The sequence below is a fragment of the Passer montanus genome, unplaced genomic scaffold (assembly GCF_014805655.1).
Source record: "Passer montanus isolate IOZ18808 unplaced genomic scaffold, ASM1480565v1 scaffold55, whole genome shotgun sequence".
Taxonomy (NCBI): Eukaryota; Metazoa; Chordata; class Aves; order Passeriformes; family Passeridae; genus Passer; species Passer montanus.
Genome location: NW_024370485.1, coordinates 1978311 through 1993089, shown reverse-complemented (window position 1 = coordinate 1993089; position 14779 = coordinate 1978311). Strand labels below are relative to the sequence as shown.

General features: G+C 39.4%; 1 protein-coding gene and 1 long non-coding RNA gene across 2 annotated transcripts; one reads left to right on the top strand and one right to left on the bottom strand.

Annotated features, from left to right (window-relative positions):
- Positions 1–447: 447 nt before the first annotated feature.
- Positions 448–11604, bottom strand: DMC1 (DNA meiotic recombinase 1). The gene is made up of 14 exons (XM_039725460.1): positions 11573–11604; positions 11021–11108; positions 10353–10397; positions 7996–8142; positions 7611–7693; positions 6946–6998; positions 5876–5917; positions 4625–4697; positions 3881–3972; positions 3287–3360; positions 3082–3196; positions 2191–2251; positions 1571–1687; positions 448–1113 (listed from the first exon to the last, which is right to left on the bottom strand). The coding sequence occupies exons 1-14, from the start codon at positions 11602–11604 to the stop codon at positions 1044–1046; spliced, it is 1092 nt and encodes a 363-aa protein (XP_039581394.1). The 3' UTR covers positions 448–1043.
- Positions 3122–13782, top strand: LOC120510055. Its single transcript, XR_005629408.1, has 3 exons — positions 3122–3216; positions 5618–5733; positions 13653–13782. It is a non-coding gene; the product is annotated as an uncharacterized LOC120510055 (long non-coding RNA).
- The last annotated feature ends 997 nt before the right edge of the window (positions 13783–14779 follow it).

Here is a 14779-nt window from a genome sequence, read left to right as displayed (position 1 = left end):
GGAACTGTTATTTTGGCCCCCACTGCACTGTTCCCCTCTTTATTCCCAGCTTCTTCTTTTGCCCCCTGTGACCTACATCTCCTGCTAGTTCCTGTGCTGGCTGGCTCCCTCAGCAAGCTGAATGTTAAGTGCCTTTTCCTTGGTGTAAGCACTGGTGCCAGCCTCTCCTACCTAGCCACAGGATTTGTTTTATTCTTTTTAATAGTAACAATATTGAATATTACTTAATAGTAATCTTTAATAGTCTTACTTATATTAGAAGAATGACAAGTCAATTATATGAAGTTTGTTTCTTTAGAGAACTAGTGAAAAGGTTTTAACGTAGTGGGTTACACCCAGATCATTCTTCTCATGAAAGATCAATGAGATTTTTGAGAGGAGAGCTTAATTCAAAGCACCCAAACATAGCCAGTCTTCTGTTCTAATTCATAGTCTTTATTTTTAACTTTAATAAGAACAGGTTTAAAACATTCTGTCCAAAAAGTAGAAAATGCTAAATAAAAACATGAACATTATCTAGTCAAGATAAAAAGGTTTAAAAACATATTCTTAAAACTTGTTCCTCTACAGTACATGAAAATCCGTCAAGTTCTTGAGCTGTTGTTCCTCCCACTGCCTTTTCCATCTATATATGTCAATTTTATAACTGAGTTTATTCCAGTTCTGTTGCATTTCACACTGTTAAATTCTACCGCTTAGACACTCTCTTTGAAATAAATTAAGAAATAGTATATTCACTCCCATGTGAAAGGACAGGTTTGATTTTCACAAAAGATAGGAAAAGGATTCTAAGAACAATTCACAATCGAATGGCTTAAATCTTTGCGTGCTAAAAGTTCAACTGAAAATCAAAAATCCAAAAATGACCAAAATTTTAGTTCAGTAAAACCGAACTGTACAAAGTCCATCCCAGTTTTCTCCCAAAAATATCTTAAATATCTCCCAAAAGCTACAAATGCAGCCAGGTGGTTGTTGACCTTTCACAAATCTTCATCTCAACTGCCCAGCTGGTTTTTAGCTGTACATTTACATCATTTTTTAACCTATTCTTTGGCATCCCCAATCCCTCCGGCAGTTATTGCAAATGTGGCTTCGTTTTCAGGCATCTCAGGGCTGGGAGAAAAAGAAATAAGAAACTTGTGGGTTTCTCCATGTACAATGCAGTTGTGAAACAGTCTCCAAAATGTTGTGGGTGTCAGCAACCTGGAATACCTCAGTGCCTTTATACCTATGTGCAAAATGTAGAACGTGATCAGTATCATCAGGATGAGAAAATGTGAAATTATAGTGTCAGGAAAATTTAGGAATTTAACATCTCCAGAATTTTCCTGCTGAGGGACCACCAGTCCTACCAAAGTATTTGATGGTCTTCATTAAGGGCTGAGCATGTAGTAGGATTTACGATGAAAGATTATGTTATTTAATGTATGCAATGTGCAAGACAACTTTAATGAGTTGTTTAATCTGTTAATTAGTTTGTCCTTTCAGATTTTCTCCCAATGTAGAATCCAGAAAGTTTCAATACCTTGAACTTCATCACCTTCCCTCCTGTGAGGGAAAGGTGATTTACCTGTCATAGATCTTTGCGATACGCAGCTCCCCTCTCCCTTTCCTCAAACTGATCCTGGTAGTTGAAGCATGAGCAAGGATGTGGCCCCCGATGGGCTTTTTTGGGTCTGCCTGAAAGCTGAATTAGCAAGAAAATTGTGGTGATCACTGTGCAAATTCCAGAGGTTAATACTGTGATTAACTGTCAGACTGAGCTCTATACAACTCAGTAATGAATAATCAATAGGGAAATACATTAGAAACTCAGCTTTAGCACACTTGTCTCAATATGTTCAATGCTAGCATCATTTTCCTGTCATTACATTCAAGAGGCTGAAGAAATACACACCTTAAATATCACATATAAGCTGCTCCAGAGGAAAATGTGGTGCTTTTTCAATATTTTTATAGCTCATTTTCTTTGTTTAAGTCACGGTGAAATCACACCACCATACCAGGCAGCAGATAAACGTAAAAAAGCTCATTCCAAAAAACTGAGAGAAACTTCCACAGGGAACAATGACCAATCTGACCTTTCATTTCAGTGGCACTTGCACCTTACAATCTCAGTTCTCACTTCTGTTAAATATGTAATACAAAATATAGGAAATTTTTTTTAAAGAGAGAGATAAAGTATCTTACGTCATAGTTGCTCCTGGGTCAGCAGTCATCTGGTTGGTCACAAACACAGCCACATTATATTCTGCAAGAGAAGACATTGCAAAGAAAGTAGAATTCATTCAATTAGAATTCCAAAATATCCTCTCATCCATGGTAAAAGCAAGGTTTCTGCTGAAGCACTTCAAATTTCAAATGAATGAGAAGAAAATATTCTTTATGACTGATGGCTGCAGTTAATCAGGACATAGCCTTTGCTCTTGCATGGCTTCAGTTGTAATAACTGAAAATGAGCCCTTCTTACAATTCCAGTGAACAAGTCTTTCTCAGTTCCCATCTATTCTCTGTTGGCTCCCTGCCCTCAGCTCCCTCTCCTTCCCTTTCTCTGTTTGCTTTTTTTTTTTTTTTCTTCAGGAAAAAAGCATTTATTCATTCCTCATCAACATTTCTGAGACATTCCAAAGAGAAGGAACTCTATTCATCCTGTCATCATCCCTCAAAGCATTGCAAAGTACTGAGAAAGTGGCAAGAGGCATGGCTTTTTTATTTCTCTATGCCTTCATCCTCTTCTCTCTGTCTTTCTTTTGTATTTAGACTCTTGAAATTTGGGGAAGACAATTACTCTTACTGAGTATTTGTCCAGTTCCACAACCTATTATCTCATTTAGGGCCTGACAGTATTTATTGAAAAACTCTAAATGTTGGAAAGTTCTTAAGTTTTCTCAGTCTGTCATCTTGAAATAATATATTATCAGTTTGATCTTTTTGGTAACTGACAGAGGTGTAAAGAGAGAAAAGATCCCTGGGCCAGTGCCTGATTGATAATACACTTGGACTACTAAGTGGTTGTGCTACCAACAGCTACTGGTAATGACTCCAGCCCATGTTTTCCAAATCTTGCAATATTTCCCATACCTTCTGATATTTTTTGGAGCCTTGACAACATCTGAGCTAGTTTCTGTTGTCGTTCGGCCAACTCTCCACGACCACTGAAATCCACACGGAAAAGTGCCATTATGGAGTCAATGATCTGCATTGTAATCATGCTAGGTGAGTAAATATAGCAAAAGAAAACAGGAACATTTATTCTGAGAACAGTAAGCATACAGAAGTCTTGTACCAATAACTTGAAGATACCAGCTTCCTCATGGAACTTGGCTGCTACATAGTCAAGCAATTCCATCTGATGCTCACCTAGTGGGAAGCAGTTGCCAAGAGAAATTAGGATCAGAAAGAACTCCGAAGGAACAAAAGCCTGAATTTTAAAATTCCACTTTAAATGTATGCACTGGTTATATTTTCATTGCCAGCAGTTTTAAACCCAGTGCCCAGTAACAATCTACTTTGCAGGTTCCAGTTTCCTCTCACCCATCTCACAAAACTTCTTTGTGAAAATCTTCACTCTGCCTGAAGACAACTGTTTGTCATGTTAAGAACTGAAAAGCAATGTATACATTTTAATTTAGTGTTGAACTGAACGACACATATAAACTGTTTTAATAATATTATTTATGTTTATATTGCACTCTTAAAGAAGTTTTATTTTAAAATTTCTTGAAGTTTTAAAGCGGTGTCTTGTGACAGAGAGTGTGTTGAGCTGTTAAGAAACTGAGAAGTGTTAATAAACTGAGAACTATTAAAATGGAAACAGAGAGAGAAAAAACCAGAGAGGAAAAAACCCTAGCTATCATGCCAATTGCCATAATGGTCTCACTGGTATATGCACGTGCATACAGCACGTTGTCAAGCACTGCCTCGTGGTCAACATTGAAGCGATCGGCAATGTCACGCAGGCGGTCTGGTCGGCTGGCATGAGTCACAGTTAAGGATTTCTCCTTGTGCAAACCATGCTCTGAAAATAATAAAACTCCATTCCAAAATAGGACTATGGGGGGGGGGGGGAAAAAAGAAGAATATTTATTTTAGTCCTAGAGAAGACTGACTTTTTGTCTTCAGGCTGTCCCACGTAGCCTAAAGATAGTTTAGGGCTCACGATGGTAATTGTTTTGTGTTTAGGGTTTGAGGCGGGGGGGTTGACATATGGATATCTGTGCTCTAGGAATTTAGCTGTGAGCAAAACCTGTTTATACACAGTCTACTGCAAATGTGAAATGTTAAAAATAGTGTTTAGTACTTAGATAAATTTATCTTGAATAGAAAAGCTGCTATAACCTGTAGGAGGCCTACTAGATCACAAAAACATAAAACCCCCCAAAACAAACAAACAAACAAACAAGACCCAGTTAAAATAAAATCTAATTCCTGAGTAATTTTTCCAGGTTGGATTACATCAAATGACAAAAGAAAAATTCACTTCCTTGTGGGCCACTACACACTGTGCTCTCCAGGATTTCTGTGCCAGTCATGTTTTGCATCTATGAAGCTTCCTTATGACTAACTAAAATGAACTAACTTTCCAGTTCATCACACGTATAGCTTTTAACAGTCAAAAAGATACAAAGTGTTTTCAGTATCAATGAAGATAATCTTTCCACCTGTGTAGCCATTTGGTCCTGGGAGCTGAGCTGTCACTACAGAGAAGCATACAAGGTTAAAATGAAAAAGCGGAAAAAATATTTTCTTACTGCATCTATGATTATTTTTTTAATAAAATTCAACTGTTTATCCGTATCACAAACAACTGTCAGTTTTAATCAATGTGAAAATCAGGAGTATCTTGTCTTACTGCCATCCTGAGAATAAATTCAAGCTGCTTTTCTCGATTGCCCATCAGATGAGATTTAATTAATGGTGTCAAAACTGTTTAACTCAGTACCATCACTAAATCTGTGTATTTTAGGGATATTATGAATGAGTTCTTACACTCAAAATCACCTCTTATCCTCTGCCCAATTAATTCTATTGACTTAGTAGGCACTTTTTCCAGCTGTAACTCATATGATCAAAAATTCTTTGGATATGAATTTTTCCTGATATGCAAATAGCTGCTGATTGTGGGTGTAGTCTCTTCGGAGTGAATAAGCTAAAATACTCAATCCAGTTGTAATCATTCATGCAAAAGGGTATGACTCTGCTGACCATTACACTGTACTAACCAGAAGAGGCCTTGTTTTTCCAGAACATGCCATATTTCATTTTACAATATAGGGGGTTAATTTAATAGAATTTGCCTACCCAGTGTCTGGTAATTCCAGCAGCCTTAACAGTTATATAAGCTATTGCTTACTTCTCTTTACACATTGAGAGATATCTCTGGGAATCAGAGTCCTGCTGCTTTTGGCACTGCCCAAATATGGTGAGTGCCAAAGTCTGTTTATGCAGTCACTGACAGCCAGTAGTACCCTTTCAGTGCCCTTTCAGAATGTCATATTCAGCAAAACCTCTTGAAACCAGGACAGTCAAAGAGTTGCTGAGAAAAATTTTTTCCTCTGCCCTTTTCTGAGCAATGCCCCATCTACATGTGACCCATATTTGTGCTCTGCTTTTCCAGATGGTGTGTTTCACTGGTCTATCTTCCCTCTTCATATGGCAAAGCTTTCATGGATGTGAGCAGCATTGAAAAATAACCATTTATATGAGTTCTCTACTCAAACACAGTTTATGGAGGTAAGAGTCACCAAGGTCTGTTTCACTGTATTTGTAGAAATAAAAGATTCTGACTTTTCTCTATGTGTTTAATTCTGATACAGTGGTAAACAATGCCTTCACTGAGAAGAACCATCACTCTATTTTAAGGTGTAATACCTACCACAAAGAGTGTGAGATAGCTGGGTTTTGCCTGTCCGGAACTCTGTTAAAAAAGAGAAGGGAAAAGAAGAGTCAAGGTTTATTTTTCCAAGTTTGACAGATTCAGGAATTACTGCAGTTAGAAACCCTTACTTACAAAATTCACCTCACCCTCTACCTTTTAAAATCATTTAACCTCAATTTCTAAATCATATTCTGTGCAGGAGAAATGTGTTACATGAAAAGCAAAATCTGAAATGTTTTAATTTGATCGTGCTTGACTGCTGAAGTCATTCTCTTGTGTGTGGAAGTTAAAACCATATGGCACCTGTGGAAAAGTGATAATGAGGGGGCGGGGTGGGGAAGCAATGGTTGATTCCATTAACCTAGCCCAGTTTCATTTCCAGTAAAATAATCAAGGAGAAGCTTACAAGTTTATTAATCTCATTCTACCAAAACACATTAGTCTCCAGTTTATCTCTTCTGAAGGGAAGAGTACTGTGTTTTATGAACTCTTATTGCTGAAGTGTCAAGCACCAACTGATTTGGTGAATCTCATTCTACCAAAACACATTAGTCTCCAGTTTATCTCTTCTGAAGGAAAGAGTACTGTGTTTTATGAACTCTTTATTGCTGAAGTATCAAGCACCAACTAATTTGGTAAATATTATAATATTGGTAAATAATTATAATTGGTAAATAATACTGTAACAGTAGCTTAATTGTAATTTAAAAACTTTACATGAAATGCAGTGTACCTTAAGTGTGCATAACTAAAATACCTTTTGTGGCAATTTTGTTACACTGCATCAGGGAGAACTCTGGCATGTTAGTAATAGTCTTAGTAATGCTATGTTGTGCTGAATCAGCATGCCCAGTAATGATTACTTCAGCTCAAACTTAGTCTGCAAGCAAATGAAGAGGAAAAAGGGGAAAACATAAAGAGAAGTGGATTATTTCTTCTTGCACTCATGCAGATACTCATCTTTGTAACTACAATGTGGTAAATTTGATAGAAGTAATCCAAGTTGAATTAAAATCTAAATTAAGTTGCAATTGTTTGTTTGGTTTAACTCATTTGTGGTTTCTCACCTCCAAAGGCCTCAGTGATTGCCATGCTTTCAATCCCACCACCCAGAAGTTTACTGCAGAAAGGGAGAGGATTATGATATAGTTAAACCCAAAAAATCACAAAAAGAAAGTAAAACAGAGACATTTTTACTACTTTAAGGAAAGTAATTTCTGCCCTATAGCTCCTCACTTGATGCATGAAGTGCAGGGCACTAAATGATCATTGATTCATAAAGAATTATCTCTGTCTTTACTTCCCTTTTTGTGTGCAAGAGAAAGATCTATACAAATTATTATTACTGGAAAGAAAGGAGAGAAAATAACATTGAAAATAATATTTGAAAATAACATTCCATAAGAATATTTCAAGGGAAGACTTGAAGACTTGTAATTTTCACCTGAAACCTGCAGATTATTTTGATAGGCAAAAAAATTATACCATCAAGATTTCTGGATGCCAACTATTTGTTTACAGTGATTGTACAAAGTCCATTTTCCTCTCAGAAAAGTAGTTTTGGTGCTTATTGATGTAGACTTCTTTAAGCCAGCACTAACTCCAAATGCAAGGGGAATCTATGTGTCCTAGCTGAGTATTTATTCCCTTGTATTTCTGTGTCTCATGAAAGACAATTAAAATGATTATTGGGAACATTTGGATGAAGGAAAGATATAAGAGATAAGCTTACTCAAATTCCTGGCTGCCAGTGGAAATATGAAATACCATCTTCCGTTTTTCACTGTACTCAAAGGCGGTGAGGAAGCCTGGTTCCTAGGGAAGACCAAAGAGACACAAGAGGTTCATTTTAGCTTTAACCTGAAGTTAAAAGTGCAATATTCCACATAAATATTCTTCTTTTTCCCCTAGCCTCATTCCTGTGGGTTGGGTATAAAAAGCACCACAGCATTAGTCTGGTGGTTGTGGAGGATAAAGTATTATACCTTAGAGTAACAGGAAGAATAATTTTCAAAATTATTTTGATGATGCAGTGTGAAATCTGCTAAGAGAAATGCTACACAGCATTTTGGAGAGGCCAGCATTAAGTTAAACTCTCAGGAAAGTGACTGGCTTACAACAAGCTTGTTTGCAGCTTCTTTGATCTTGTCCACTTTGGCCTCTGAGAGCCCCTTCACGTTGCACAGTGCCCTTCTTGTGGTCATCTGGATTCCTTTGATTGTGCAAATCCCAACTGCCTTCAGCTTTTTAATATCTGCTACGTTCTGCAAAGAAATTTCCCTTCTGTGAGAACTCAGGACAGTTAACAAGTAGAAGGTGAAGTAAACCTTTGCAAAATATTTTGAGTTTACATTTATATGCCTATGTTTTCACCAGGAAAGAAACAGATTTGAAACAGAAAACTCCTCACTGTGTAGTTTGTGACACCAACAAAACAAAATTTTGAGTAACACTGGTGTGAGGGATTATGGTGCAGAGAGCAGCTCCTGATGGTTTTGAGAGAAAGATGTCTGGGTATTTACCTCTCCCCTTTCAGTGCCAGTTTTTCTAGGTCAAAGCTGATAGTAAAGAAGCAGCACAGAATTATTTCAGATAGTGTGGACCTAGGACACCCTGTAACAGTCTGTCCTTGGTCCCTTAGCACAGATAATCTATAAACCAGATAATCTGGTGGTGGGTAGTTGGGAGCTGATTCACATGGATCACTGCAAACTGAGTCTAACTGCTGTGCTGCTTCTGCATGTCCAGTTTAAAACACATGTATCCTGCAGATCTGACTGACACTTTGGCTGGAGTGAGCTGAAAATTTATGAAAAAATTTGGAACAGTACAACTTCAGACAGCACCCTACTGACATATTTTACCTTCCCTCATCTCATTTTATGATTCTGACATCACTGTAATGTAAAAGCAAGAACAGATTACTCACAAGAAAACATACTATGTGAAAGGTGTGGGATAATGCCTCAATTTGCCATTTCTGGCCAAGACTTTTCTTTGAAAAAAACCATGAACTGGACATATAATCTATTTATCTAGAGTGTGTGGGTACATAGAGCATAAAAAGGGAGGTGGGGAGTTGTGTGAGAAATTAGTCATATTTATTTCAAAGCTTATTTCTCATCCTGTGATACGTGACACTCAGCAGAGGCTGAGGGGCAACAGCACCTTAAACCCTACCAAATACTTTGGATCACCGAATCACAGTCTCAGTTGTTCTAATCTGATTCTGTTCCTGGGCACACACCAGTAAATATTTTTCTCTCTACTCCTTGAAAAAAAATTCTAAACCCACAAACATTATTTCTCCAGGTAAATGAATTTAACATATATAGGTCATCCTATGTTTGCACAAAGCTTTTAGCTGGCACAGCTGAGAACAAAAACTTCCTCTGAGGTATGGGAATAACCACTTGGAAGAAAGAAAAGAAATGAAGGAAAGGAGCAGAAAACCTTCACAACCCCAGAAGAACAGCCTAAGTCATTATTCTTAGTTTTCAAACTCTTTCATACATTTGTATCATTCTGTGAATGCCATGCCTTGTTTCACACTGACAGGGTAGTACAGCTCCCTTCCAGCTCAGGTCACCCTCTTTGATCAGCTTGCTAAATTTTTTAAGCAATAATTTATTTATTATTCCTATGTTGCCCCATAGTTTGAGCTCCCAACCATGTGATCCTTCTTCAGAACTATCTTTAAAACTGCCAATGAGCTGCCAATTAAAAAAAAATTGCCAACAATTGCACTGCTGACGTGGTCAGCACAGTAACTACAGTGCTGACTAATGATGAGTCACTGTGGTATGTCCTTCCCATTTTTATGTGTCTGCAGTCACTTTTATCAAATCTCACATTACTTCAGGCAAACCTAACTTTTTTAATCTGCTTTTGTAACCTCTGATTATAACTGGAGTCCAATCCATGAGCCAGTCTCCTAGATAAACATATAATAATTGTAATTAAAATAAATAGGTGATGTTTATGTGATGATGGTGGCAATGATAGAAATTCACATTTGATGGAGAAAACTAACATTTATTTCTCTAGCTACTAATATTTTCCTCACTCCTACTCTACCCCCTGCACCAGCGTACTGAAAATAGTATGGTAACAATTGTCACAGTGTAATTTCACAGGCACCAAAAATGCAGGAGTAATTACAAAGATTGGCAGGAACAGGAAATAATCTATCACACAGTTTTCAAATAAATTAGCAAGCAGTTGGTTTTTCAAGAGAGCTAGGTGCTAAATACTTTGAGTATCTTGACACTTTATTTAGGAATCTGATGTGAATGAGATTTTCTAAAAATCTGTCTTATCACCAAAGGCAAAATTTGTCTCCATTGACTGAGTTAGAACTTACTGCAAGGAGGAATTTCAGTTATTTGCATCAATGTGTATACCATTTTGGAAGCAACCTCACAGAAGCTTTTGAGGGACAATTCTGTGTGATCAAGTGATTGCTAATACTTACAATTCCATGCTTCTGCAGCAGGTCAATATCCTGAAAAAAGGATTCCTAAACAAAATAGCAGAAAAAAAATAGATGTTGCTGTTTCTTGTTATTACATCTATCTAACTACATGACTGTTTCAGATTTGTAAACACTGATTTTTCACAAATAATACATAACTTGTTGGACAACTGAAATAAGCAAAGCCATAGTGAGCCAAAAAGGCCTACATGTTTCCTATCATCTTCTCCATAAAGTGTATCTTCACAGGCAATTAATCCTCTGCTGTGCTAATAAAACTTGTGTTAGCACCATCATAATCTGCAGCTTTTCTGCCATAATGTCTCACTCTTTTTGTGCTGATGATCATTCTTCAGAAGCAGAAAATTAACTGACAGCAGAAAATTAACTTGCATTTAATACAGAAGTGTAAAATATGATGAAATAATGATAATCCCATTAAAAACTGTGCACAGCTTTTGAAAGGTTAATGAAGATTACTTGGAGAGCCAGGCTGTACAGGGACATGGGGAATGAGATTTTCTTGGTAGCAGACTGGAAAAAAAATTTAAATGCATTGAACTCCCTGATGGTTTTGGGGACCTCCTGTCCCTCCATGGGTGTCTTAACACTATCAAAATACCTTGAAATGTTTCCTGCACATAGTTTTTAAACAATAACAAATTTACCTCATCATCCTGGTATCCTGGTTCTTCTTGCACTACTTGATCCTCCATGGCCTTCATCATGAAAGAGCAGGCAATAAAGTATTGATCACTAGTGGGAAATGTAAACAAAGACAGTCATGGGAGGCAATAAATGATTAAATGTCTGTAAAAGGACTTTTAAGATGTCCTTGAACTACAGAAACATGTCAGTATGACATCACACATGGATTTGAATTTGGATTCTGCTTCCAACTCTTCATTATCTCACCTATGAGGCCAAAAGGATAAAAATCTATGGCTTTACACTCAGATGAACCAGTTTGGCTAGGAAGGGCTTCAAAGACATTAGGAAAAGAGATCTCATTGCTTTGTGAGAATCTTGGATCAGAGATGAGTTTTGGAGGTGGGAACATTTAATAAAATGAATTATCACTAGTGGAATTTATTCTGGTAAGAATGCTAAAGGCAGTCTGTGTTTTTATAACAAAAGTCAGCATAGTTGCAGACAGAATGGGTAATGGAAAGGCAATGCAACAGCTGAGCCTCTCCATCTTCATGTGACAGAAAACTCACAAAACAGTGCTGAGAAGGCTACAACCCCTCATCCTGATATATCTTGAGAGCAGATTATTAAAGCTGTATTTGTTTTGAAGTTCTTGCTGAGGTTCAAAATGACCAATAAATGCTGAAGACGTGCAGGTGATGGCTGTAAGGAGTATGCTTGCATGGAGAGAACAAAAGAAGGGTAATAAAAACCTGGAACTTTTATTATGTAAACCCATATACAGAGAGCTCATTTCATGTTTTTTCATGGTTAACTTGCCATGTCTGTATTCCAGCACAGCTTCACTGCCCTCTCTATGTGACTTCCTTTAAGCAAGGCCTAGAACTGGAATAGGCACTTAGTGACACCGTGGTTAAATGAGCAAAGTGTGACCTCCACAAATGTTATGAAGGCAAGAATATTGAATACAAAATAGTTCCTTAGAAATATGATCTTATAACCAAACTACTCTTATCATTTTTGTGGCTTTGTAAATGGGTTAAGTTGCTTCTGTTTAAATTGTGAGCTTACACTTGGTGTTCTAGCTCTGGATGATCAAAAGTTTTGTAGACCACCACATCAAAATGTGTGCATATATTTACTTGCTCATTTGTTAACAAAATCCACAAACTATAAGATAGGTTGTGTCTAACAGAGGTTGGGCTAGTTTAGGCTAAATATCTGCAAAAGGCCTTTTTTCAGCTTGTAAATGGATACTAATTTGCTTGCAAGAATCTTGTGTGTATAGAAGCTGGGTGAGAAAGGAACAGGATATCAGAATTTCAGAATTACCTTATTCTGTTAGCATTTAATGGAAACATTCTTATAAAATCGGTTGTTTCTGATAGTATCATGGTATATTTAATTTCTATTTCAAAACTCTGACAATTATGGAGTGACAAATCATGCCTTCACATAATTACAGCAAAACACTTATTAAAAAATACTTTGGGAGATTTGAAAAATCCCCTAGCTTCAAATACCGAAGGAAGAAAAACAAGTAATACAAGAGACATTAAAACTATATTACAATCTCCTTCTTCATTAAAAACATCCTCACAAAATGCACATAATCCTGGACTTCAATCACAGTTGAGCAGGTTATGGGATTCTTCTCCTACTCCCCATCCTTAGGCAATTGGCATCTCACAGCAGAAAAACGAGGCAGACCCAGACCTGTGCCTTCCTGCAGGCTATTAGGGAAAATGGAGAAATTGTACCTCACCCTATGAAAAGCTTTAGGTACGAAAAAAATCCTCCTGCTTAGTGAAGTGTTGTCCTGCTGCTGGTGTGTGCTGGCACACCTGAAGGATTCCAGTCACCACTGCCTGCAGTGAAGCAGATAAAAGGGTGAAAGTCTGAGACAACAGAGCAGATCCATGAAAAACCACCAGCAATCTTGTGCCACCCCAAGGGCCCAAGGGCGGGTGAGCAAGACGGGGACACCGCGGTGTCCCTGCCGCCTGCGGGTGTGACAGGGACCCACTCCCCGCAATTCCCGCTGGGCTCGGGCGGGCAGGACACGGCAGCAGAGCGCGGCTCCTGCATCGGGGGCCATCCGCCCTGCCATCCTGTTGCCTCAGAGGAAAATAACTCATTGATCGTCATCAACGCACAGATTTATTCGGCTTTTCTTTGCCAGCTGCCTCCTCACGAGACGCACATTTCTGTTCCCAAAGGGCGAGGGACCGCTGAATCTCCCTCCCCCCGTAAATCCCCACCAAAATCAGAACAGTAATTAAATCCCCAGCTCGTGCCCGGGCAGCTCCGGGGGGAAGTGGGTGCAGTACCCGGGGCGAAGGCTCGGAGCTCGCCACGGCCGCCCACCTCGCCGCTCCTGAGGGCACGGCCCCGCCGCCTTCCCGCCGGCGGCGCGGGGCGGGGCCCGGGGGCGCCATGAGGGCGGGCCCTTCCCTCAGCGGCCCCGCGAGGCGCCTCAGTGCTTGTGCCAATCCGCCCTTCGCCCGTGGCTTGTCAGCTGCTGTGATCGCCGTCTGCCCGCAATACCGCACTGCCCTCACTCTACAGCTGGGAAAGGCAGCGTTAGCTAACAGCGCGTTGGTTTGGAAGGCGTTTAGATCAACGCAGCTTTGCCTTTTGTTTTTCCAGGGTGCTGCTCACGCGTCTTCCTCAACGAGGCACACACGGCGTGTTTGGATTGGGTGGCCAAAACCTGTCAGGGAGCTGCAGAAGTGACTTGCCTGGAGTCACAGGACAAGAAAATGAGGCTGAGTCATACACATGACTTCATCTGCCATTTTAAAAGGATGGGAAAGGTGCTTTTTAGGATATGAACACTTCTGTGAGACATCTGCAGGCTGCTTGGAGACAGTATTTGGAAAGCAATCGCTCATTTTAGCTCGCCTCTGGTGGCACAGTTGGTGCGGGACTGCATGTCAAGGAGACATCACATCTCCTGCGAGCAGGAGGAGCTCCTGGCTGCCCCTTGTGTGGGCTGGGAATGGCAGAAGGGATCGGAGCAGCCTCTCAGCCTGCTCCGAGGGGCTTGCAAAAATTTCCCCACCCTCTGCCCGTGGGAGGTTAAGGGCACCTTTTCCAAGCCATTTCTTAGCCAAGTCAGGAAACCAAGCAACAAAACCTTGTGCCATCATCAGCACACCACGGGAGTGCTCGCAGTGTCCCCATTTGAAACATTGAGCAATTTTTATAATACCAAAATCCAATCCTGGGGGCACAAGGCTTTGTGGATACAGAGGGAGCGGCTGGCACAGCTTTTGAAAACCAAGCAATTTTTATAATACCAAAATCCAATCCTGGGGGCACAAGGCTTTGTGGATATACAGAGGGAGTGGCTGGCACAGCTTTTGAAAACCGCATTATTCTGCAAGAGCTATTCCAGAAGAGCACTTAGGCAGACAGCCCTTTAAAGGTGAATTCCTTCGCAAAGTATGCTTTTATTCCAGAACTGAATGCAGAGTGTGACCCTTCTGGTGCTGCTGAGCAGCTCTGCAGCAGAAACCTCACTCTGTAAACTACCTTCCCTTCATTATCCTTTTAGTGTGAAATGGTTCTCAGAAAGATCAATGAATGCACAGAATCTTCAGACCGTTTCCCACTCCAAAGAGCTACTTTGGCCAATAAATTGCATTCTACAACTTCAAAACATTGTGTGATCATTAATTGCTCATTTGGCTTCCAGCTGGTGTTGTACAATAACCCTGCAGAGCCCATCCCGTTAGACATTGGCCCAAGTGAGTAGAGGCTTCCCTCAGTCT